Source organism: Thalassophryne amazonica, chromosome 17 (assembly GCF_902500255.1).
Source record: "Thalassophryne amazonica chromosome 17, fThaAma1.1, whole genome shotgun sequence".
Classification (NCBI taxonomy): domain Eukaryota; kingdom Metazoa; phylum Chordata; class Actinopteri; order Batrachoidiformes; family Batrachoididae; genus Thalassophryne; species Thalassophryne amazonica.
The window spans coordinates 35,129,050-35,154,824 of NC_047119.1; the positions used below are offsets into that span (position 1 = coordinate 35,129,050).

The following is a 25,775-nucleotide window of genomic DNA, read 5'->3' on the forward strand; positions in this document are numbered from 1 at the left end:
GAGTCCAGTGCCTTTCAAGTATTTAAAAAGCCAACACTTCCCCCTCTCACTTGATCGTATGACTAAAATACTTCCTACAGAAACTTTTTTCAGGCCTTACAATTCATTTCCTTCGGTTTTTACTGTTTAATATATAAACCATTCAAAAATGATGAGCTATAGCTTGTAAAATAAAATATTTTGAGGGAAAATTAAAGCAAATTAAAGAAAATTAAAGTATTTGGCATTATTATGTGATATTGATCTGGTGATGGCCTTTTTTAACTTAATTTTTTAGCTCCCAGTTTTCTATAGGAATATAAACTTCCTACGGGCACTGCACTAGTATAATAAAATTGCACAAAACACAGAAACAATATTACTGCCTGAAAATGTTGTTATTGTTGTTATTTACTTGTTATTTACTTGTTCTTATAATACGTACATAAAGTCTGATTAATTAAATCAGCAAGCAAATCAAATGGAACAGAGTGTCATGCAAAGGAAATTCACATATATTTGCTAATTGTTGAAGTATTAAACCACGCTTGGTTTAAATTGGTCTGCCCTGCCTTTGCTACACATTAGGCACATGAATCTCATCACTGACAACAATTCGATACGCACCTCGCTACACTACCAGCGATACAATACATATACGATACATGATCATACGATGTGATACCATTCACCCCTATTCCCGATTCGATGCGATTTTATATGTTTTTGATGGCAATTCAATTCCTCACAATGTGATACGATGTGATTTGGTTCAGTACGATTAATAATGGGTATTGATAAGATTTTATCAATATCAGTTCCATTATCGATTCGGCTTATCGATCCAATTCTTTATCGATTCCCTTATCAATACCTCTTGTGAATTTTCTGTGTACTAAAAGTAGGCTTTACAGGTTTTCTATGTCAACAACATTTTATTGAGTCTTAAATAAATATGAAATTGGTCACTGGATCCTTGATTAGGGATAGACTCGGCTGGGCCGATAATCTGCATTGGCCAATAATCCCTCTGGGTGCTCTGTAGGGATAGACCACTAATCGGCTGGACCGATATTTGGCCGGGGGGTGATTATCGGCTCCAGCTGATTATCGGCCAATGCCGACAATTGGCATGGCCGATACACAGCCAATATCGGCAGAGCCAATTATCATTCTGTCCCTGTCCTTGATCTCTGGACATAAATAAAAATCAGTAAAATCTGTACATGGTCACTGGATCCTTGATGTACAGTAGTGTTCAGAATAATAGTAGTGCTATGTGACTAAAAAGATTAATCCAGGTTATGAGTATATTTCTTATTGTTACATGGGAAACAAGGTACCAGTAGATTCAGTAGATTCTCACAAATCCAACAAGACCAAGCATTCATGATATGCACACTCTTAAGGCTATGAAATTGGGCTATTAGTAAAAAAAAAAAAGTAGAAAAGGGGGCGTTCACAATAATAGTAGCATCTGCTGTTGACGCTACAAACTCAAAACTATTATGTTCAAACTGCTTTTTTTAGCAATCCTGTGAATCACTAAACTAGTATTTAGTTGTATAACCACAGTTTTTCATGATTTCTACACATCTGCGAGGCATTAATTTTGTTGGTTTGGAACCATGATTTTGCTCATTTACTTGTGTGCTTGGGGTCATTGTCTTGTTGAAACACCCATTTCAAGGGCATGTCCTCTTCAGCATAAGGCAACATGACCTCTTCAAGTATTCTGACATATCCAAACTTATCCAATGATACCTGGTATGCGATATATAGGCCCAACACCATAGTAGGAGAAACATGCCCCTATCATGATGCTTGCACCACCATGCTTCACTGTCTTCACTGTGAACTGTGGCTTGAATTCAGAGTTTGGGGGTCATCTCACAAACTGTCTGCGGCCCTTGGACCCAAAAAGAACAATTTTACTCTCATTAGTCCACAAAATATTCCTCCATTTCTCTTTAGGCCAGTTGATGTGTTCTTTGGCAAATTGTAACCTCTTCTGCACACGTCTTTTATTTAACAGGGGGACTTTGTGGGGGATTCTTGCAAATAAATCAGCTTCACACAGGTGTCTTCTAACTGTCACAGCACTTACAGGTAACTCCAGAATGTCTTTGATCACCCTGGAGCTGATCAATGGGTGAGCATTTGCCATTCTGGTTATTCTTCTATCCATTTTGATGGTTGTTTTCCATTTTCTTCCACGCGTCTGTTTTTTTTTTTTTGTCCATTTTAAAGCATTGTAGATCATTGCAGATGAACAACCTATAATTTTTTGCACCTGCGTATACGTTTTCCCCTCTCCAATCAACTTTTAATCAAACTACACTGTTCTTCTGAACAATGTCTTTAACGTCCCATTTTCCTCAGGCTTTCAAAGAGAAAGGCATGTTCAACAGGTGCTGGCTTCATCCTTACATAGGGGACACCTGATTCACACCTGTTTGTTCCAGAGAATTGACAAACTCACTGACTGAATGCCACACTAGTATTATTGTGAACACCCCCTTTTTTTACCTTTTTTTTTACTAATATCCCAATTTCATAGCCTTAAGAATGTGCATATCATGAATGCTTGGTCTTGTTGGATTTGTGAGAATCTATTGAATCTATGGGTACCTTGTTTCCCATGTAACAATATGAAATATACTCAAAACCTGAATTAATCTTTTTAGTCACATAGCACTACTATTATTCTGAACACTACTGTACATGATGGATCTTTGACCCCCTGACAGAAATAGAAATAAACAAAATCTGTAGTTTTTATCAAAAGCATTTCCTTTCAGATATTAATGACACAAATGTAACGCCATAGACTCTGAGCTGAGTTCTTGCAGCCAGCTGCACTGCACGTCAGTGTCATTCATAAGAAATGGAGGAGGTTTCATTTTGGGATAAAAAAACAGTTTTGTTCAGTTGTAGTTTATTGTCATTACTGATGCTCTGAAATGACATAGGTGTCACAGCAGCTGCTGTGTGCTCTGATTGGTCTGCCGTCATTTATTATGAAATAATGCTGATTTATGTGGAAATGATTGTTGTACAAAAGCTTCAGATATCAGTCTTTGAGATAGATGATGACTGGAGTGCAGTTTGAAGCAGAAACGAGGTGATAATCGGCGAAACGCTGGTGATGCTCAGATGATGCATGCGCAGTGAAAGCAGAGCAGACCAATTTTTAGGGGGGACCGTTCAGTGACACCGGTTTCAGGTTGTTGTTATCAAACAACAAAAACAGGTCCAAGCACAAAAACCTATGAAACAACAAATGTATGGAACCTTCTCTTACCTTATTCTCCTTAGCTCACCTTCTCTACAATAAATTCACAAATCTCTACTTTATACAGACATTCAATTGATTATTTGATTTGTTAAGCACAATTATAGTATTATAGTTTATTTTTACACTCAACTGTTTTGTTACATATGTTTAATATATTCATAAAAAGTAACATTTTGTTTAGATTAAACTTTGTGTTCCATTTTCAATTCCTTTTTCATTTCTTTTAATAATTGGAGTTTACCTCCATGTCCAATATCATCTGCTAATTAACACTAAGAATAATAAGCTTTAATGCAACACCTTTCATAAAAAAAAAAAAATACAACTCAAATTGCTTCACATCAAGCAGTCATAAAAACTCTTACAAACCCCCCCAAACCAGTCAAAACAATTAAACAGAAATAAAGAATTGACAAAGAAAGATATTGAAAGTAACAACCAAAAGAAGAAATGAAGTGTTAAAGTTTATTGGGAAAAAAATGATAAAAGTAATTAAAAGATAAGCGAAACTGACAGTTTACGAAGATAATTGTTGTACAAGATTAATGATGTGGCTTCACAAATTAATCTTGGATGCATAGTAAAGATTAAGTTTTTTTTAAACAAATGATTATTTTTCTGTACCCTTTTTTTTTTTTCCTTTTGCGTCTGTTTGTTCACTGTTTTTTTGTTTTTTAGAGGAAGAACCTGTAGATCTAGGAGTTATTACTTTCTTCAGCTTATGCTCATTATTTTGAAGGACGTGTCCCACAGTGCACTATAAATAAATAATTGAAATCTCTCAAGTGTTTACCTCAGTGGTTAGAATTAAAGGAAGAACTGCAAATATGTTTCCTGTCTCTCTAACAATCCATGTGGTTTTTAGTCTTATTATCCCAGGCTATAAATGGACAGAGAACCCAAACAAAGGTTTACAGAATCTCCAGCCATAACACAGCCCAGACAGAGATGGCATATATAAAGTACATATCTGAGCTACACTGGACATATCAAGTGTCATCACTCAGTTCATGTCTGATATATCTCTGGTAATGTGGTTATGTCGAGAACAGTCCAAGGGCAGAGAGAAGGCCCATTTGTGAAAGGCTTTCAATTGGATCCAATAATGGAGATGGGGCAGATATATGTCAGTCTGGAACCCCGAGCATTACAGTGTGTAATTTACAAGTTTGCAATATGTCCTGCCACAAATTTGACTGCCAGGAGATCCATCCACTTGAAGACCTTCCACACAGTTGCTGTGCTTATATTTATTTGCAGCTTACCTTCTCAGATTTACAGGGGTCATACTGTATACTTTTTTCAATAAGCTGATGTAGGTCACTGGGTTTCTTAGCTTTACAGACATCCACTTAACTCGGCAGTGGCATTCATGTCTCTGAGACCTCAGCCTTTGAGGATGAGATGCACCAAATAAGAGCTTATGCAGTCATGAGGTCCCTGGACAAAAGTGTTTGGTGATCAAAAGTGTCATGTTAGTTTTCTGATCTCTGGGTTGCTATCCGTTCAAGTACTACCTCCAGCATATTATATTTCTGATTTTTATCTCATGGTTTGTACTCCTAATGTAATCTTCTCCCTCCACATTTTTAGTCTTCTTGTAATATCTCCTCCATGTTCTTATTCTGCTCATGCTTTTATTTTGACGGTGCTGCTCCTAGCGCATCTCTTTGGCTTTACTTCCTGGGCACTCGAGTTTCCAGGTTCAAATACATGATTATTTCCCAGATTAATTGGATTATACGCTATTTAACCATCACAATTCTTTTACTCAAGTGACAGATTGTCTTGTGTTATACCAGCTTTCTCATATTCATCACCAGTGACCTCCAGTTACTGTTTACTGACCCTCTGCTAACATTATTGGATTCTGCTGTTGCTTCTGCCTTCACAAACATGGTTCTCCTTTTGAACTAATTAACTGCACTACAAACCTGTGCCTGTATTCCTGACAACGACATTGGTTGTTCCCACATGGATGTTTTTAAGTACGGACTACAACAGCTATCATCTATCTTTGCTTAGCAGCATATAAGGACTGTCTGAACTTAACGTTAGTGTTGTTTTCTGCTCAGGGGTCTCCAGTTGTACAATAGCCATTACAGTCCTGGTACATCCTGTCTTTCCATATTGTGAGACTTGTAAACTAACTTGTTACTACCAAAGATGACACCTAGATGTCTTTGGCCCTAGTTCTATCTTCAGAGAACCCTTTGGGACCATTAGGCTAACTCTGTGTGACGTGAATGGTTCCTTACATAGACTCAGATGAGGAGGAGCACTTGCATTTTGAGGGAACATCATTTACAACATTTTGTCCATGTGACACATTTCTTTGGGTATGATCCAGTACACAGATGCCCCAGTGTTAAGGACCTCAGCACCTGGGAAAGGCCAAGGGATGTCTGGGTGTGGCATATAGATGGCGATTTTCGGGAGGTGGGGATGGACCAATTGTTTGCCTGGGTGGCTGTCATTCAGGTCTGTTGCCATGACAAAATGAAAATTAATGGTGCTACTAACCCATCAATCAAATCCTCTGCTTGTCTATTGTCACATTATACTGAAGGGGGTTAAAATTTAAACCCATCCCAGAAATGGCACCACCAGGAAGTAAGGACGCAATGATTTTGTAGGATTTTCTGTGCAGCATCAGAAAATATCAGGCTTGCGTTCATTTCGTGTGTGTGGGGGGGGGGGGGCTTTCAAGTGATAGCCTTTTGTTGAGAAATACTGATTAATTATCGACAAACCAACTTAAAAGGGCGTTTTCCAGCTCCTCTAATTTTGCACAATTATGACTCCCTTAAGTCATATAAACATAAAAATCCAGTCAACGATTCAGCACAACAGAGACTGAAACTAACCACATCAATTTTTCGAACAAACACAGGGGCAAAAGGTGACAGTAATTTCAACAGCAATATTATTCATGCCAGAAATGCCTTATACTAAGAGATAAAATATGCACACTGTTCCAGCGAATATTTTGCAGTTCAGAATCTCATAGAGCAGTGCCAGCACTCATGCTACTTTAATAATATACTCTGACAGCAGACACTGCAGCAGGATGTCTTTTTTTTTTTTCGGTATTTTTTTTTACTATTTGGCCTCCTTCTTTCCTTCCTATGGAGGAATGATAGCAATTGCTGTTTCCGACATCTGTGAACTCTCCTTGCTGCTATAAGTTGCTTTCTGAATCTGCTAATTCTCACAGGTACATCCTCACACTTTGTTCTGTGAACTCAATTAACACCGCACTGCATTTTCTCCTCTGACTTTATTTTTAACCTATCAAGCTAATTGATTTCATGTTCTAACCTGGCAATCTACATCCATTTTAAGCTAAACTGTGTATTAGCAGAACACTTCATGAAGGGGTCGGTTTCAACTTTACTGGTGTTACTGCATCTGCAAAAGACGGCTACTGACTGAGTACCAGAAAACCAGTTATGTTGCAAACAAAACTGACCCGACTAAACAGTCTGTCTGTAAATGTATCTAGTCATATTAAACTATACCACCTCTCCGTCCATTTCTTCTTGGATAGTGTATCGTTTCTCAGGAAATGCTGGTGGTACAGTCTTCATTTTGGCATCAAATAATTTACACGATTCAAATTTATATTGGATCTCAATGAACACTTTGTCAGAAACTGAACTGTTACCATGGTGATGACCAAAAACCAAAATTCAGCCAGTGCTTGGATCTCGGTGAGAGTATCTTGGACTTAAATTAGTCAGTGAACCCGTGTCTATTTGATCCAGTTCACATTATTCCTTAAAAGGGGCAGCTACAGCTTTGCTGGTAGAGCAGGTTGTCCACTCATTGACGCATCAGTGGGTTTGATTCCTTAGTGAGTATCACACTGTTGTTGAGAAAGATGTGGAAATCCAGAAATGTTCAGTCTTGGGGGACATTGCCAATAAACAGATAATTTAGAGTATGACGAAAATGACTGTAAATGCTGTAGATTTACCTTTGACCCAAGTGAAATGGCCCCTTGTTATTCAGAAACAAATTAGTTTGGAACTCCAAGTTTCTCTTTTCTCCATTGCCTATTTTCCTCTGAATCACCAATTTTATTTTGCTTTATTCCTCCCATTTCCACCAAATTCTAAACACTAATCCAGTGTTCTATGACCTATAAGTCATATCCCATGGCAATAAACAAGTGAATTTTCATGCAGATGCTGATGTCATTGTGTTGTAAAAAGCATGATTACAAAATGCAAAAACTGTTAAACTTAATGTATTTTCATTTATATAGTGCCAAATCACAACACAGTTGACTCAAGGTGCTTCACACAAGTAAGGTCTAACCTTACCAACCCCCGGAGCAACAGTGGTAAGGAAAAACTCCCTCTGAGGAAGAAACCTCATATTAAACCCAATGTAATATACGAGAATTGGTCGGCCTTGATGGAGGTATCCACTTTGCATAGTGCTGTCCTGTTTTATTGTGTTTACTGTGTATGTATGGAGATTTGAATCCCTCCAGGAGTAAAATGTGATCATGCCTGTGGAATAGAAAAAAAGCTGACCCTTCAAAGCTGATCTGCAGCAAAAACAGAAGTAGCAGTTGTTGACCTTGTATTATCAAAGATTCAGTAAAACAAGTAATAATAATTACTCAACCTTTCCAAAAGCATCAGGCAGGAAAGAGATTTGCTGTGGATTCCAACACCATGAGCAGGAGATGACAAACATGAACTTTTCTTTTCATTCAGAAAATCCTCTTATTTTCTGACCACATATAGCCTAAGTGAATGTTTGTCACTGAATTCTATTACATTATCCTACTCATGCAAAGTGCTTGTAGACCAAAAGTTTGGAATAAAGCCTTTCATATAATTTATGAAACCAAACCGAATGAACTCAGTGTCTCAAATTACCCATTGGAACATGTTTTGGCAATTTTAGGTGACATCATCATACTTGCACAACAAATTAAGTAAAAACAAAAACTTGTGTGTGTGTGCGTGGCCGCTCAGGCATGTTGTTACTAAAAACACATCAGTACAAACCATATATACCTTGCCATGTGAAGGGTTTGCTAATGTAACAAACTGTGGTGATTAAAATTTCATTACGCACCATTTTTCTGTATTTCACAGAGAACACTTGCAGAAACCTACTTCGACTTGGTTGGTTTTTAAATTAATAGTGAAAGTTGCTGTTCAAGGTTAAGCTTTTTATGATACACTGACCAATCGGGACAGTTAAAATATTTATTCATATTTAGTTTAAAATACACGCTTGCGTGCACACACACCAGTGGTGGGCACAGCTAACCAAAGCTGAGCTGATTACCACACAAGCGTGTGTGTGTGTGTGTGTGTGTGTGTGTGTGTGTGTGTGTGTGTGTGTGTGTGTGTGCCTGTGAAAGTTTCGATAATTGGTAATCAGCTAACTGAAAAGTTATCGGTTTAGCTGAACAGTGCCCACCACACACACACACACACACACACACACATATATAAAAAATGTTTAGATATATAAATAACTAATATTAGATAAAGATAAATAACTAATATTTTATAGTTGTATAATATAGTTTTACTTTTCATTTGCCAGGTTTTTAACAGATTTTGGGCTGGAAACCATCAGCTGTATCTGGCAACACTCATGCTCGAGCACTGCTAGCAGAACTTGGACAAGTTTGTGAGAAATAAATTTAAAAAATTAAGATATATGATGCATGACACTTTTAATAATTCCACTGTAAAGGTGATTTGGTCACTGTTTATTTTGTTTTCATTCTGTAATTCTTTATGTAATTCTTTTGTCAAAACGTTTGGCAACCACTAGCATGATTTTTTTTTTCTTTGAAGAAACATTCATTAAGAACTTCTGTTGTGCAAGTTTCCAGTCTACTACCACCTGCTTTCACTGAGATGTTACTTTATACTGCCATTTACTGTTTTGGAGAATGTCCTATTAGAGAATACACCAGTGGAAGTTTGCACACCCTTGGCAAAAGTATAAATAAGACTTTAGTTCATCTCTTGTAAATTCTGTGGACCCAGGATGGAAAAGTGCCCACATGTTTACTTCTTTAAAAGGTCCTCACTGAGGGGTGGGACAAAGCAGCTTGTCCTCATGGAAAATATTGTGTGACATGGACAGTTGGAAAGTTTATCATCATTGTGATCCATTTTTCATTGTTGTTTTTGTCTGTCTTTGCTGTGCATTCCATGGGTGAACATGGGATTGGAATTTAAGAGACTTTAAGGAAAAAAAATACTATACTTGTCCAGTCAATACATGAGATGAGCATCAGTGTACAAGAGTAGGAAAGTTATCAACTCTGCAAGGTGGTCCACCGCCCGGTGTTGTTCAAATGACAAGCGCGTTGGGCTTTTTATAGCAATCTGAACATGCAGTCATGTCAGGTGTGCCACCATTGATGGATCTGTTAAACCTGGGAAAACAGTTTGTAGAAAAATGCATTTTTAACATAAATATAAAAAAATATGTTGCATTTGTTTGAAAAATCCTGCTAAAATAGTTTTAGCACCACTTGTGAGTGATCATGTGCACCCAACAGCAAGAAATGTATTTATTATAACAAGTGATAATCTCTTTTGCCCCCTAAAGCTGCTGTGTAGTTCCACAACCTCATTTGTGCATAAATGTATACATTTACTCATCTTCAACCACTTACTCCAAGTAAGGGTCGCGGGGGGCTGGAGCCTTTCCCAGCAGTCATAGAGCGTGAGGCGGGGTACACCCTGGACAGGACGTCACTCTGTCACAGGGCCCCATATAGACAAACAAATGACCCCCTTAATTGGAGTAAGTGGTTGAAGATGAGTGAGTGTATACATTTACTGTAAGTGAAAATATGAAGCGTGTGTGACCTTTAAACAGACTGTCCTTACCGTCTGGTTGTCCTCATAGAGTTTGAGGTCATAGCCGCTAAGCTCGACACAGAAAATGATTGCAGTCACGCCTTCGAAGCAGTGGATCCACTTTTTTCTCTCCGAGCGCTGTCCTCCCACATCGACCATCTTGAACGTGAGCTCTTTGAAGGTGAACTTGTTCTCTACGATGCCGGTGGTCATGTCGCGCGATCGTAGGATGTCCTCTACAGTAGGGATGTACTCAGGTGCGGAGATGCGGTCCAGGTCATTCAGGTAGTAGGCAGTGTTGTCCTCTAAATGGTACTCATTGGATCGTTGAAAGCATTCTTGGACTCCTGAGTCAGACCACAGACGTTTCATGACCCCCAACAATTCTGTTGTGATCTCCCCCTTGCTCTCAGCCGGCCCTGTGAGGGCAAAGAGCTGCACAGCGTCATAGGCGCAATCAGGATTGTGAAAGTTGATTTTGAGGGTAGTGAGTGCACGGATGATACGTGTGAGAGAATCAATGGCATTGTACAAGATGAGGGGTTTGTACTCCTTGCAGGCTTCCAGGTTGAAGCCTCCACTGTGAATGATCTTCATCTGTTTGACGATGGTACTCTTGCCAGAGTTGCTTGTACCCAACAACAAAAGCTTGATTTCACGCCGTTGCCGTTGGCTCTCTGAACGCAAGTGGCGGTCAATTCTCCGCGACCGCCGTGCCGCTTCCTTCTCTTCGGAGCTCTGACGGCATCCCATGGTCCTCCACCACGTTGTTAACGTGAAGGAACTCGTGCTCCTGCTTAATGAAAAAGTAAACTATGATAAATTGGATACCCAAAAGGTAAGGCTGGAAAAGTTGGAAAGGATTTTCTCTCAAAGTGGTGGAACAGAGACAGATTAGTCTATGCAGCAGACCAATTTAGCACTAGACATTAGAACCACCAGGGGAGAATTGACTCAGGAATATTTCATTCTTTTTCTTCAGGGGCCGTCTATGAGTCCTGTGTGGGCAGAACCCAGACTTGCGGGATGCCCACACGGCGCCTGGCACTGAAATTGGACTGGCTGCTCAAACCGATAGAGATGGGGTTCATAGCAGGGGCTCTCTCTTAGGAGAAGCTGTGGAGGAGGGCCGTACAATGTACAGTGGATGTCAGTGGAGATGGTGTTTGGGCCTCACGTGTGTGAACAGCAAAGCACTATCACTCTCCTCCCACATGGCTCGTCTTCCTTCTTTGGCTACTGCAACCAGCCACCCCAGTCTGATACTCGCTGCTTTTTTAAAAATCTTCCTGACAGATTTTGCTCTGCTTCTTCTGCAGTCCCAGACTCCCAGATAGCTGAAGTCCTCCAAGTCTGGCAACACATGAGACAGGGGACAGAAATGAAAGACATAAATATCAGTTTTTAGACTAATAAGAACAGTTATTTTCAAAACCCATCATTAAGGGCCCCTTCACACATAACATGATTGAAGCTGACTAGCGCATGAAGGAGGAATTGCATGCCATTCGTGTAAAATCAGTGCTGCCTCCAATGCCTCGTACACCTGTCGCTACAATTATTCACGCATACCTGCGGCTGAAAGACAGATTGCCCTGTGAGAACCCATTCGATCCCTCTCATGGCAGGTGTCGGTCAAATTCCAGGTGACAAACACGAACATTCAACACCACTCGCTTGACATTCGCGTTGTCAGCACGAAAACATCAGCAGACCATCACTTTCGAGCTGGATGTGAAGTTTGTCTAATTGCCCCCACAAGTGTGGCTTTGCAAAAAGCAACAGACATGTGGCGTGCATGTGTATCACATGTGTGCATGTGTGGCCCCCTCCACACACGTGATGTGCAGGGGGAGAGCACACTTGCATGACATGCTGATATGTATTTACAGACATGATCATATGGTGGCCGGACAACCACGTCTGAGCGCATTCAGCCAGGCTGCAGTGGCCGCACACAGCACACGTCGGCAGGCTGCTTGCTCCATGTGAAACGGACCGTCAGATCATGCAGCAGGCAATCTGAATATCACGCGTGTCCGGCAGAACACGCACGCCACAGGGCTATGACAAGCCAACAGTGCCACAAATACGCCACTTTCAGTCATGTATCACCAAAAATACACCGTAAACAAACACCGTTTTGTCAGTTATTTTATTCTGTCAGGCACTTTTTAAAATCTTTAAAAAAAAAACACATTTATCTCCTTGTTGATTTTAGCCATTTTACACTCCTGTTATAAGACAGTGATTGCAGTGCACTGGTAAAGTTTCCATCTGATAATCAGAGCTTTTGTAAATTGTAGATTCGAATCCCATGAGTGGCATTTATTTTTTATTTAACCAGGCTTTTTTAACTGCAGGGTTCTGTATTGCATCCCCTTTTATTTATTATTTATATCAACCCAGTAATATTCACTAAATATACAGCTGGTTTTTATTTTGGTCCACATCAGTGGTGTGATATGGTGCAACATGTCCCAGCCACTCGCACTGTGTTCGTGCACGCGCACAATGGTTCGTGGTGCCCCATTTTGTGTTTGGTTCTTGGATTTTCTTCTGGTTTCTGCGTCTTTTGTGTTATGTGTGAAGGGGCCCTAACCTTCAGCAAGAAAAATTAATGATTATTTTAATTAATATTCACCTTGGATTTGCTGTGGTTACAAAACAGGGAGCAGCTGAAGGGACTTACTAATGAGACAAATTTAACTCCATAAAAAGTTAGCTTTGAGTTATTGAAAGATAGCATGCAAGCTAACGTCCGCAAAATGTCTTGTAAATGACTCTAGAGGTGTTATCAGGTTACAAAAACAGTATTTTCAGTTTTAGAAGTGTTTACTTCTTGCTAACATTACATAATATACCAGAAACAAAGCTTTTAGCAAGTAGCTACACCAAGAAGTGATGTGACCATTCTATCCTCAGTGAAATGTGTTGTAAATAAGGTCTTATTAGGTTCCAAAAGTAGCGTTTTCAGTTTTAGAAGTGTTTATTTCTCGCTAGCATTTATATAATATATGAGGAACATGTATATAAATATACAAAACAAAGCAGTTTTGAAGAGACCAGCAATTGACATTATGGTGCAGCTCTGCTCTGATTGGCTGTCACCTGCATCACTCAAATACTAAATGGATCAGATTGAAACAGAATGTCAGTTTTTAACCTCTTAAAATACATCAAGGTTAGCCATCTTTGAACTTGTCCAAGGTCTCTGTCCCAAGAATGTTCCCTGTGAATTTGAAGACTCTGACAGTAATAGGATTGGACTTATGCTGAGCACAGACAGACAGATGGACAGACAGACAGAAAGCCTTGTATATATAATGGGCATATTTGATGGCCATTATATATAAAAATGCAAGGTTTGAAAAGTAGTGAAAGGCAAATAAAACAAATGTGTGTCTTTGTAAATAAAACTGTTCCCACACATGCAAGCTATAATATTGCAGGTATTCTCTTGCAGGAAATTTCTATCAACAAAATGCATGTAAATGAGTATACACAATATAGGCTTTCTTCAGGTGTTGTGGGATATTGTACAAAAGTTATTTCATGCTGACAGGCCAAGAGTTGTACAAAACTAGATTAGATTGATAGTAGCTGCTGTTTAGCTGGACACAAAAGACTATACAGCAGCGGACATGTGACAATCAAGTGAATAACTAATTAAACACTGGGTGGATGATGAGGTGATTGCTGGCAAGTATAGCACTCAGGTACCACGAAAGAGAAAAAGAATGGTATAAAATTTATCAAATCAACTAACCAAGCTCATGATTTTAAAAAAAATGTTTTGATGTTCAAGCAAGTTTAAATTGCAAGATAATTCATCTTGTATGTGCGTGATCAACAGTACGGCGGTCACGGAGAATTGACCGCCACTTGCGTTCAGAGAGCCAACGGCAACGGCACGAAATTAAGCTTTTGTTGTTGGGTACAAGCAACTCTGGCAAGAGTACCATCGTCAATTTGATGCCTTATGTACAAGGTATCTTTGGAGCACCCTTGGCTTCCACTGGAATAACCTGGTGTCAGATAAGTGGTTATGTAGGGAGACTCAGATGAGGAGTACCAGTGAGGGAATGTCAGCTCAGACATTCTGGTCATGTGGCCCATTTTTCTGGGCATGATCCAGCACGTAGGTACCTCAGTGTTGACGACCCAGCAAATGGAAAAGGGGAAGGAGATGCCCATGTTTTACCTGGCAACAGTAGGTAGATGGTGACTTTGGGGAGGTGAGGATTACCAGTTGCTGGTTATATAGCTTGTGATAGTTCTATAGCTATAGTATTATTATTGGTCCTACACGGACCAATAATAATGTTAAACATAAACAACTCATAACTAGAACCACTCAAGGAAACACAGGCTCACTCAGCAGCGCCGACAGCTTTTTCATGAGGAAGTTTACCCTAGTTTATTGATGTTTTACAACTCATCCAAGTGACTGGCATGCTTGCTGCTGCATAGCTGCTGTGTCCTACTCGCAGTAATGCTCCATTACTAGCTTATGATGGCAGCTATTATAGCTAGCCATGGTCTGTGATACTTCAAATAAATTCATATATGTTTTCTGTTCCAAAAAAGCCCAATATATTTACCTATGCGGTAAGTTGTAAGACACTACTGCACAAAATAATGAATTCCTTTTGCATAATTTGTACTTATCTGGTTCGTGTTGGTACATGTTAGCTGACTAGCTTATAGAGAATGTGCCTTCTAAAAAAAAAAGTGCCTTCTAATGTCCTTTTCTGAGGAAATACTGTGTTCTGCTAATATGAGTTTATTGATTAATGGTTAGCTGCTACTATTTTTTTTGTAATTTTAATAAATAGTTTAACCTTGATGTAGTAATGAAGCATATTTAGCACTATATTTAAAATAAAAGCAGTATCGTTATTTCAATAGTGATATCAAATCCTAGTATCACGTCAATCAAATTCTGAAAGCAGAGAAGTATTACTGTTGAAAATGTGAAGAAAACAACAGAATATACGTGGTTTCATTATGTTCTTTTTTTAAGCAGGTAAATGTCTACCTGGTAAATTTCCAGGTAAATGTTCTCCAAGGAGACCCTATTTTTCATTGTTGTTTCCATACCTTCTCCCGGCAATCTTCAAAGTTAGGTTGCCCTCTATTTTACAGCTTGACTTTTAAAAGTGCTGAGTTAAACTGCTAAAGTCCAGAGTATTAGATCTCTATAGCTGAGAGTTGGACCACCAGTAAAAGTATTAACTCCACTGTCATAATGGGTTCAATTTCTTTCCATCTACTTTAATAATTTGTGGATCAGGGAACTGATCTCTGCTGCCTTATTATCATCCTTCAGTATGAAAGCGCCATCCCTCCTTTCTGCCTTGGTAGCTCTAAGATCTTGTACTTGACCAGAGGCTTCTTCCCCATCTATATGTGTTGATATATTAATTTTTTTCCCAGTACATGAATATCTTATCTGGTTTTTCTAATGGCAATGATTGGAAAAGCTCCATATACCTAGGAAAATATTAATTTTATAGCACTTATACAAGTGCTAATACTTAGATAAAGCCTGAAATTCCATCTTTGAATAACCACTTTAATTCTTTTTTAAGAGGTCCTGTAATTTATTTCAGATAGTCCAGATAGATGCTGAAGTACAGTACTGTGCATATTTATTTTGGTGAACTTCATGTGACACTCCTTTTAAAATAAGGAAAGCTGCAACATATTTAATGCCATATTTTCCAGAGTATAAGTTGTGTGTATTTTTTACTATTTTGAGAGGTTCTGCAACTTATATTCCACTGCTATACTGGTCACAAAATAATATAGGGCTTTTCCAGAAATCAAAGCATTAACAAAATGAACTCCAATAATAAAGAATACATGCCAATAATAAAAATTCACCACAACACAGGGGCGTAGGCAGAAATCATAAAATGGGTGGGCCCAGAAAAAAATCAGACGGGCCCAACCTTTGGGGTTGTAGGTAAGGTGTAGGTATTATAATACACCGTTTGAAAAAGTATGCCTCGTTTGGACATCGCAAGCAACATTATCACTTAGCCTACAGCACTGGCAAAGTGAGCACACAGACCTGACACGTCAGACACAAGTACTTTTCATGGATAATGCAAGCTGCAGTGCAGCGCCACACACACACACATTCAGTGCAAGTCTGGTAGCCTACTTGGCTCTGCCTAAACCCAAAACGTCAATAGGTATTTAAATAAGACATTGTTTCAAAAATGAATACCAAGTTTAATGATGAACACATCTCAGCCAACTGCACAGACGCTGTGTGCACAGTTACACAGATGCAAAGTGTCAGTGGTCAATGCAAGCAGCAACGCAACGCTTAGTCATGTAAAGTCCTTTAAAATAAAAACTCAAAATATATCCGCAACATGAAAACAAGTTGGCTCGGCAGCCAAATTATGAAATTGATAAACAATGGAAACCATGGCTCGGTGGCCAAATTAAAAACCATCAGAACGGACACCAACATGATTTGTGGCAGTTGCAATATAATATTAACAATTAGGCCTATTTAGAAGAAAAAGTAATTAATGGTCTCACACTTACATTTGACAAATCCTTTTAATGCTACAGCAGGAGACGACGGGGTTTTTTGTTGAACTCTCATCACGTCATCATAGTCCAACGATTCGGTCAGTTCTCTTTCAAGGGAAAGCACGGAGAGTGCATTCAGTCTGAGAGTCAACGTGGATGTTCTGGTGGACGTTTTAATCCGCGAAGTAGTCAGCGCTATTTTTTGCAATTATTATAGAGGTTTTAAGGCTGTAAAAACCCTCACTACACACTTTTCTCAAACAGGCATTAACATTTTCTCACTTTTCTCTCTTGTGTCAACACTCTCTTTTTTCTTCTGTGCGAGAAGATTATAAACAGACACACGCAGAACACAATGCGTGTGCTCTCCCTTCGCTCACTGCCTCCCGAGGTACGGATGCGGGACCCGCAAAGAATCCAAGTTCTCTCTCGGTGGCCACGGAGCTCTGCGGCAGCGGTCAACATCCGGATCAAAACAGTGAGCGTAGTCTCTGACCTGTTGCCAGATTTGCGCAATTCCGCACAGCAGACAGGAGGAGGTGGCCCGCTGCTGCGTTTACTGAGCCCGCAGAAAGCGCATTGGAGGCAGTGAGAGCAATCGCGGTGATGCCGACCCGTGCCGCGAACGGCCCACCTGATAAGGACACAGAACACAATGCGCCGTTTAAAAAAAAAAAAAAAAGCATGCAAAATAGCACTAAAGAAATCCGCGAAAATGCGAGGCTGCGAAAGGTGAACTGCATTATAGCGAGGGACCACTGTACTCTAAAAATGAATTAATAAAAATCACAGAAGATGAACCAGATTTTTTTTGACTAAATGTATTAATTGTCGCTCAGTGCTAATGCAATACCATATCATAGGAATACAATGAGACAACAACAGGTGACTGTCAAGTGTCGACTCAGCCTTCTCATTGGATGGGGGGGGGCCTGGCTGACAAGTGGGCAGGCCCAGGCCCATCCAGGCCCACCCATGGCTACGCGCAAGCCACAACAATGAACAAAAATTGTTGTAAATTGTGCACAACGGAATACAGACAACAAGAAGTTGGAACTACAGTCAATTACACGTTGGGTGACGTGTGGGCAGGCTTGAGGATAGGAGACGCCTGTCCAGAACCGAGCCGGATCCCACACGGCCCTCACCGCCAACGGATCTGAAGAACACTGGAGCTGCCAAGTCCTGAGTCCCCAGGTGGCCACCGTCTCCAGCTGTCAGACCTGGCACTGCTGGCAGAGAAGAGAAACAGCACAGGTGAGTGTGAGTACGCACACTCAGTAATCCCACAGTCTGTGTTCTTTTGGGAGGGAGCACCTCCACCTCCAGTCACACACTCGTGCAGCTCCTGTCTAACCACTTATCTGGTTGGGGTGTGAAGCGAAGTCGTCGCTGATCACACTAAACGCCAATCCCACAGATAAGGCAACACCACAGGAAAACGGCTGCAAAGAAGGTCAGACTATTAGTCAGCGTTAAGTGTAGCAGAGAAATTACCTCCAAGGTAGCTGATTTCTCGGCGGGGAGGTGGAGTTGCAGTCTGGCCTTTAAGGTGGTGGTGATGTGGATGAGTGACAGCTGGTGCTGATGACGAGTAACAGCTGTCACTCCCGGTTGCTATGACGCCCTCTCGTGCTTGAAGCCCGCACTTCAAGCAGGGCGCCATCTGGTGGTGGTGGGCCAGCAGTACCTCCTCTTCAGCGGCCCACACAACAAAAATTCTAAATTAAATAGATAATCCAGAGGAAAAAAAGGTGTTATATATGTTTTTTTCTAGTCAAAGGGCAATTTTTGACAGGTGTGACTAATACTTCAGAAAATACAGTAATTAGAAATAAAAATAGATAAGCATAATATGGCACGACTTTTCATCTTTAGAATATGGCTTCTGTTTGGTGAACTCCTATAACTTATAAGAAAACTGCATTGTTTTTAAGGCCTGGGAGTGTGTGCTGGTTCTGCACGTCCTGGCATCCTTTACACTACAGCACCACCATGGTTCCTCAGTGACAACCAGCAAGGCAGACAACTGGTACCAAACACATCCAGTCATCACCTTAGGTCACTGGTTACCATCAAAGTCTCACAGCCATACAGTAAGACAAGAAACACCAGGACCTCATTGTTCTCCTGCAATGTTATCTCCATCACCAAAGACTTCTGCCCACAGACTTCATGACTCCATAAGTTCTTCCAAGGTATCGCTCAATGTCAAAGGCCAAGGATCCAGAGACATGAATGTCATTGCCATTGTAAGTGAATCTCTCTTTAATTTCTACACTTTTGCTGCACACAGACACACTTCTAATGGCGGAGTCCAGTTCGTCATCGAATGCTTGGATCCTTGTCTTGACCAATGATACTATGATTTCTCACTCAGCTTCTTAAGTGCTGCTCTCAGGGCATCCATTCATTCCACAGAGATCACAACATCGTCTACGAACATCATCTACAAAGTCAAGGTCAGTAAGCACTTCCTCACCAACAAAGGCACCTAAGCTGCTGGTATCCACAACCCAACCTAACATCCAGTCCATGCAAGCACTGAACATTGTCAGAGCCAGAACTCATCCTTGACAAATGCCTGTATTCCCTCCTGGGAAGAAGTCAGGGATTCTGGCTGTGATACACAGAAATTTGTTGGGGGTCCTGCGAATTTAAAGTCCCCATCACGCGTCACACAAATTGGAAAAACAAACAGAATTCGAGCTGCATTTGTACGGGACAGACATTCGTACAGCCGTGTACGAATGCTGGTCAAATACTCAGAATGTTTTTCGAAGCCGGCTCAAATGATTCGGACACTCAGAGAGCAGCAACTCCCAAATCAAGGTCGACTACCCACAGTGCAGGTCCAATTTGCACAACTGTCATGCAAACGAATCCTCATTCGTTTGCGCGACATTAGGTATGGAATGTCTGCATGGTTCGGTAATCTGTCAGTCAAAACTAAATCAGAACTGATGCGGCTGGTGCGCATGGCACATAAAGTGGTGCGAGTAAGAGAGTATTCATCATTACAGCAGATATTTGAGGAGGCTGTTATTAAACAGGTGAGGAAAATAACCTCTGACCCCTCCCATGTTCTTTACCCTCAATATGAGCTGCTTCCATCTGGATGGCGCTACCGAGTTCCATCTAAAAACAAAAAGAGATACCTAAACACGTATAAAAACTCATTCCTCCCTATATCAGTGAACCTCCTGAACTCAAACCAAAGAGCAGGTCGCTAATGTGTCATTGTGATTGTATTGTATTGTCTGGGTCTGTCTTGTCATGTTTATACGTGATTAGTGTATATTTATGTGGCTGCCTGTGTGTCCAAGACAAATTTCCCCTTAGGGTCAAATAAACGAATCTTGAATCTTGAATCATGCGTACAGCATTCGGCCTCATTTGTGCTCTAGTGTGACGGGGGTTTTAAAGATGTCACAGAGACCAGCATGGTCAGCCAAATCCCACACTTTGTAAAAATCAAGCGTCCTTGCAAGCTTTTGCTTTGCAGTAAAAAGCATGCTTTTTAATTCAGTAGGATATTTTTGAGAGAGTTTAATTGTGGCACACCTTGTTAAATTAACTGTGTGACTTCACACAGAAGTTACTTGTACTGTTTTCTACACCGTGGAGGAAAATTGAGGTGAAATTGACAGCACAAAGTGTGTGTCTTAACAGCGGCTCAATGGCATCTTTCACACTACGACTCAGAGCTGCTGAGCTAAACAGCATCATGTGAAATGCTTAGTTACTATCGCAGTGGAAAATAACAGGCTGCAGTCAGCAGGTACTTCTCAGGCATTCATGCTGCATACACACACACGCACATCTGTATCTTTATCCTGCAGATTTTACAGTATGAACATGCAAAACCCTATGAAAATATTTCTGAGAATATCTTGTTTCTTTCTGCTTTGATATATTCGCATTGGGCAGGCAGTGCTTTAACTTCCTTAAAACAAAACCTGAATTATATTACCTCTGAGGGCAAGAAATCAAATAAAGTGCTGTCTTATCATATGTGAAGTAAATACCAACGCCGAACAGCAGATGCCTTTGGGATTCTATGATAATAGATGCACATGGAAACAGATTATTGGGGGAGAAACGCATATGAAATCATACGTGGCCTAGTTTTGTTGGTGAAATTCTGCAGACCTGTAACACAGGGGGAAAAAAAGGATGAAAAGCTGTGCGTGTGATCTCTTTTCAATTTGCTGTTTCGGAAATATGCACTGCTTGCAGTTCTGCATTTTTTGAAATTTTCCTGTTAAATACTTCATTAGTAATACAGTATTGCTCAAACTATTACACAGCATAGATGAAAGCTTAGTGTGTTGCTGCCGCACCAATAAATTGAGCAAAACATACAATGAAATGCCTTGATCTTTGAAATACAGGAACAATAAATGAAGCAAAGATAATGAAAAAGGTCTGAGCAACGAAAACTCTAATAACCCTGTGTGCTGGTGAAGCAGGACAGCACGGTGGCTTAGTGGTTAGCACTGTTGCCTCACAGCAAGAAAGTCATGGGATCGATTCCCACCAGTAGCCTTTCTCTGTGGGGTTTGCATGTTCTCTCCGTGTTGGCGTGGATTTCCTCCGGGTGATCCGGCTTCCTCCCACATCCAAAGACATGCAGGTTAGGTGGATTGGAAACTTTAAATTGTCCGTAGGTGTGCGTGCGAGTGTGAACGTGTTTGTTTGTTTGTTTATATGTGGCCCTGCGACAGACTGTGTCCTATCCAGGTTGTACCATCCCTCATGCCCTATGACTGCTGGGATACGCTCCAGCCCCCCTGGGACCCTTAATTGGAGTAAGTGGGTATAGAAAATGGATGGATGGATGGCTGGTGAAGCAGGGTATTGTGTGTGTGCATGTGTGTTTGACTGTGAGCAAGATGCAGTGATGCTTCTCTCTGGCCTTATTATGTGGCCAATCCAGTTGCATCTTCACCTACTAATCTCTTCACAACCTGGCAGTGAATACGACATGCTCAACACACACAACTGACAGGCCAATTGGCTTACAGGCATCAAGGTGAGCAGATGGTTTGGGGCCACTTTATCCTTAATTTGTGATTCATGCATTTACATGGAAAGGCATCGAGTTTCGTCACTTCTGTTTTCAAATGCCTGCTTCCTACACTCAACAAAAATATAAACGCAACACTTTTGGTTTTGCTCCCATTTTGTATGAGATGAACTCAAAGATCTAAAACTTTTTCCACATACACAATATCACCATTTCACTCAAATATTGTTCACAAACCAGTCTAAATCTGTGATAGTGAGCACTTCTCCTTTGCTGAGATAATCCATCCCACCTCACAGGTGTGCCATATCAAGATACTGATTAGACACCATGATTAGTGCACAGGTGTGCCTTAGACTGTCCACAATAAAAGGCCACTCTGAAAGGTGCAGTTTTATCACACAGCACAATGCCACAGATGTCGCAAGATTTGAGGGAGCGTGCAATTGGCATGCTGACAGCAGGAATGTCAACCAGAGCTGTTGCTCGTGTATTGAATGTTCATTTCTCTACCATAAGCCGTCTCCAAGGGCGTTTCAGAGAATTTGGCAGTACATCCAACCAGCCTCACAACCGCAGACCACGTGTAACCACACCAGCCCAGGACCTCCACATCCAGCATGTTCACCTCCAAGATCGTCTGAGACCAGCCACTCGGACAGCTGCTGAAACAATCGGTTTGCATAACCAAGAATTTCTGCACAAACTGTCAGAAACCGTCTCAGGGAAGCTCATCTGCATGCTCGTCGTCCTCATTGGGGTCTCGACCTGACTCCTGTTCGTCCTCATAACCGACTTGAGTGGGCAAATGCTCATATTCGCTGGCGTTTGGCACGTTGGAGAGGTGTTCTCTTCACGGATGATGCGAAGGAGATGTGTTGCACTGCATGAGGCAAATGGTGGTCACACCAGATACTGACTGGTATCCCCCCCAATAAAACAAAACTGCACCTTTCAGAGTGGCCTTTTATTGTGGCAGTCTAAGGCACACCTGTGCACTAATCATGGTGTCTAATCAGCATCTTGATATGGCACACCTGTGAGGTGGGATGGATTATCTCAGCAAAGGAGAAGTGCTCACTATCACAGATTTAGACTGGTTTGTGAACAATATTTGAGGGAAATGGTGATATTGTGTATGTGGAAAAAGTTTAGATCTTTGAATTCATCTCATACAAAATGGAGCAAAACCAAAAGTGTTGCGTTTATATTTTTGTTGAGTATACTTCATCAAAATATTGGCATTGGTCTTCTTAATCCTGCTTGTGAACACTCTGTCAAACATATTATGACTGATTACATTGGAGGTGTTCTGGTAATTCCCTTTCAATTTCAGCACTCTCATAAGTTTAATTTTACTACCAGTCATGCTTCCTGATAATGAAACTCTCTGCCTTCATATTATTGCACAGGTTTGTCAGCTTCTTCCTTCTCACATTTAAGTCTTTTATTTTTCTACAACTATTTTATTTGCCTAGCAGAATTTCCTCTTTGGTTTGATTTTATATGTTAGCAACATTAATAGCAACACTATTAGCAGGTAATGGTAGCCTAGTGACGTTAGCTGCACTGTTACTCCACGGAAAATGAGGCAATAAAGTGGTAAATAAATGGACTGCATTTATATAGCGCTTTTCCATCTGCATTAGACGCTCAAAGCGCTTTACAAATAATGCCTCACATTCACCTCGATGTTTGGTTGCTGCCATGCAAGGCGCTCACTACACACGGGGAGCAACTAGGGGATTAAAGACCTTACCCAAAGGTCCTTAGTGATTTTTAAAGTAAATAAAGTAAAATATAAAGTAAATAAAGTGGTCATAATTTTTAATACCTGCACCCAAGCCACCTGTCATGAAAAGCTGAATCCAAGTCAGCTTGTAAGTTTTAGCTTGTTTGGATAACTCTGACATGGGGGGTGTTTGTGCTTCACTTGTCCCACCCAGGGTCCATGGGGTTTTGCGCACACACCACATCTTTGGCCGGGACTTAGGTGGAGCGAACTCTGCCAACATGGAGATGCCCACAACTGCTCTCCAGGAAACCTATGGGTGACGTCACAGAGGGCTTGTCCAGTATATATACAGTCTGTAGGTTTATGGAATTCTTTACTTCAGCTTGTTGGAACTTTCAAGTGGCAACATCCTTGCGATTTTGCCTTGCTCCCATTTTGTTTGTCTGTATGGACCTAACAGGTGGTCCTCTGAGGACTGTGAAGTGCTCCTTCCAGATCGTTAGCTTTTCAGTCTGTTCATTTGCCAGTTCTACTCCCATATTACTGTTGTAATGTCCTTCTCACCTGTCGTGTTCACTGTTCTGTGCAACTCCACCGTCCTTCGGTTTTCTGCTGCTCTCTTGGCATCTCCTCCCATCTCATTCACCCGGTATCTTTTGTCTTCAGCAGCACTCTGTTTGTGCTTTTCGATCTTTGACCTGCACCTCTCCTTTATTCTATTCTTGACTCTTTTCGAACTTGTACTTTTGAGCTGCAGCTTTAGCTGTCGTTTTTCTTCTACTCGCTTTTCTTCCATGCAGTCAAGGTTGGCACATCTTTTGCTGCTCCAGTGCAGTTTTCCATTTTTGACTTCCAAGTCCTCCAGACTCTGAACTGGTTTCTGACTTTGATGTTTTATTTGACCTCTGGCAAACCAATAGACTGTTTAGTTTTTTTTCTTATAAAAATAAATTTTGCAGATGATCTATTCTGGTGATTTATCCTCATATAACTTCCAAACACCTTCCAAAAACCAGTCTTGTGATGAAACCTCTGCTTCCACACAGTGCTGTTGTATAAAAACGAGGTGTGTGTGTCTTTGAGAAGGAGCCGTGGAGAGACACCAGCGTCTTGTTGTATAATGAGGTCTGAGGTAATGCGAGAGCCAAGATGAGACAGAGCCCTGTCACTCTTCTGGATTTTGTTCACAGCTCCTGCTCCACGTGGCTCATCAGCTCTTCTTCCACCGAGCTCTCTTCCCCTACTGTTGCCTGCTCTTATTAATTTTCCCTGCTGCAAATAATTACAGCTGCTCTTTTTATATCAGAGATGAGTACATTACTGTTCTTTAATGTCTCCTCTGCTGTTGTTGAGCACACACACACACACACACACACACATATATATATACACACACAAAGGAATTAAATATTGGTTCAATCAGTACGTCTTGCATTGATATTGTGTATTTGTATTTATATTTGCAAACTGTTTCTCTTTTTTTTTCAATTTTGATACTCTGTGTGCTTCTTACCCTGTGTGCTGCTATACAATGCTACTGGAACCTCAATTTCCCTGAGGGAGTCTTCCCAAGTGATCAGTACAGTTATATCTAATCTAATCTAATCTAGGTAGTCGTTTTAATAAGACAGTTCAGAATCTCAGCACTTGTAGTGCATGCTGGGCCAGGTCAAAGTTCTTCTTTCCCCAAAATACATTATAAGTGCTGACAGCAATTTAAATGTTAGGGCCCCTTCATACATAACATGAAAGATGCATAAACTGGAAGAAAACCCATGAACTAAAAACGAAATGGGGAACCACGAAACATTCCACCTGCTGTCAGGAGGGATGCACGGTTGGACAGGTGTGCACGGTACCTGCGGTGATGGTTTCGTGCACGCTTGTGTTCACGCACACAAATGCAGTGCAAGCACGTGAAAGTGGCACACACATCAGCAGAGCAAAAAAATTAATAAAACCACCATTTATAATACTTAATTCCTGTTATAAAGAGCGGATTTAGCCTCCGCTTAGATGTACACCAGGAAGTAATGAAATGACATGGGTTACTGTCCTCCCTTTTATGTAACTAAGTGCCCTTCACTCAAAAAAAAACCAACATGGGTTGTTGTTGGTTTTATGTTACAGGAACGTAAATCTAACATGTAGCTTCTACGATATAAAATCAAGTTTTATGGGTGAAATCATGTAGGTTTAACCTAACATGCAACAACTTAAAATCTAACTTGCTCAGTGAACATAATAAAATTATGGAAAGTATTCCCACCCAAGTAAAATGCATTAATATAGCCAGAAACAATTTTGCTGAGTGACCTAAAAGTA

General features: G+C 40.7%; 1 protein-coding gene across 1 annotated transcript in view; it reads right to left on the bottom strand.

Moving 5' to 3' along the window:
* Window positions 1-25,775, bottom strand: part of gnaz (guanine nucleotide binding protein (G protein), alpha z polypeptide) — a 124,623-nt gene that overhangs the window by 40,000 nt on the left and 58,848 nt on the right. Inside the window, exon 2 of the mRNA XM_034193106.1 lies at window positions 10,162-11,484. Coding sequence (XP_034048997.1) covers window positions 10,162-10,884 — 723 coding nt within the window. The 5' untranslated portion in view covers window positions 10,885-11,484. The remainder of the gene's footprint in view (window positions 1-10,161; window positions 11,485-25,775) is intronic.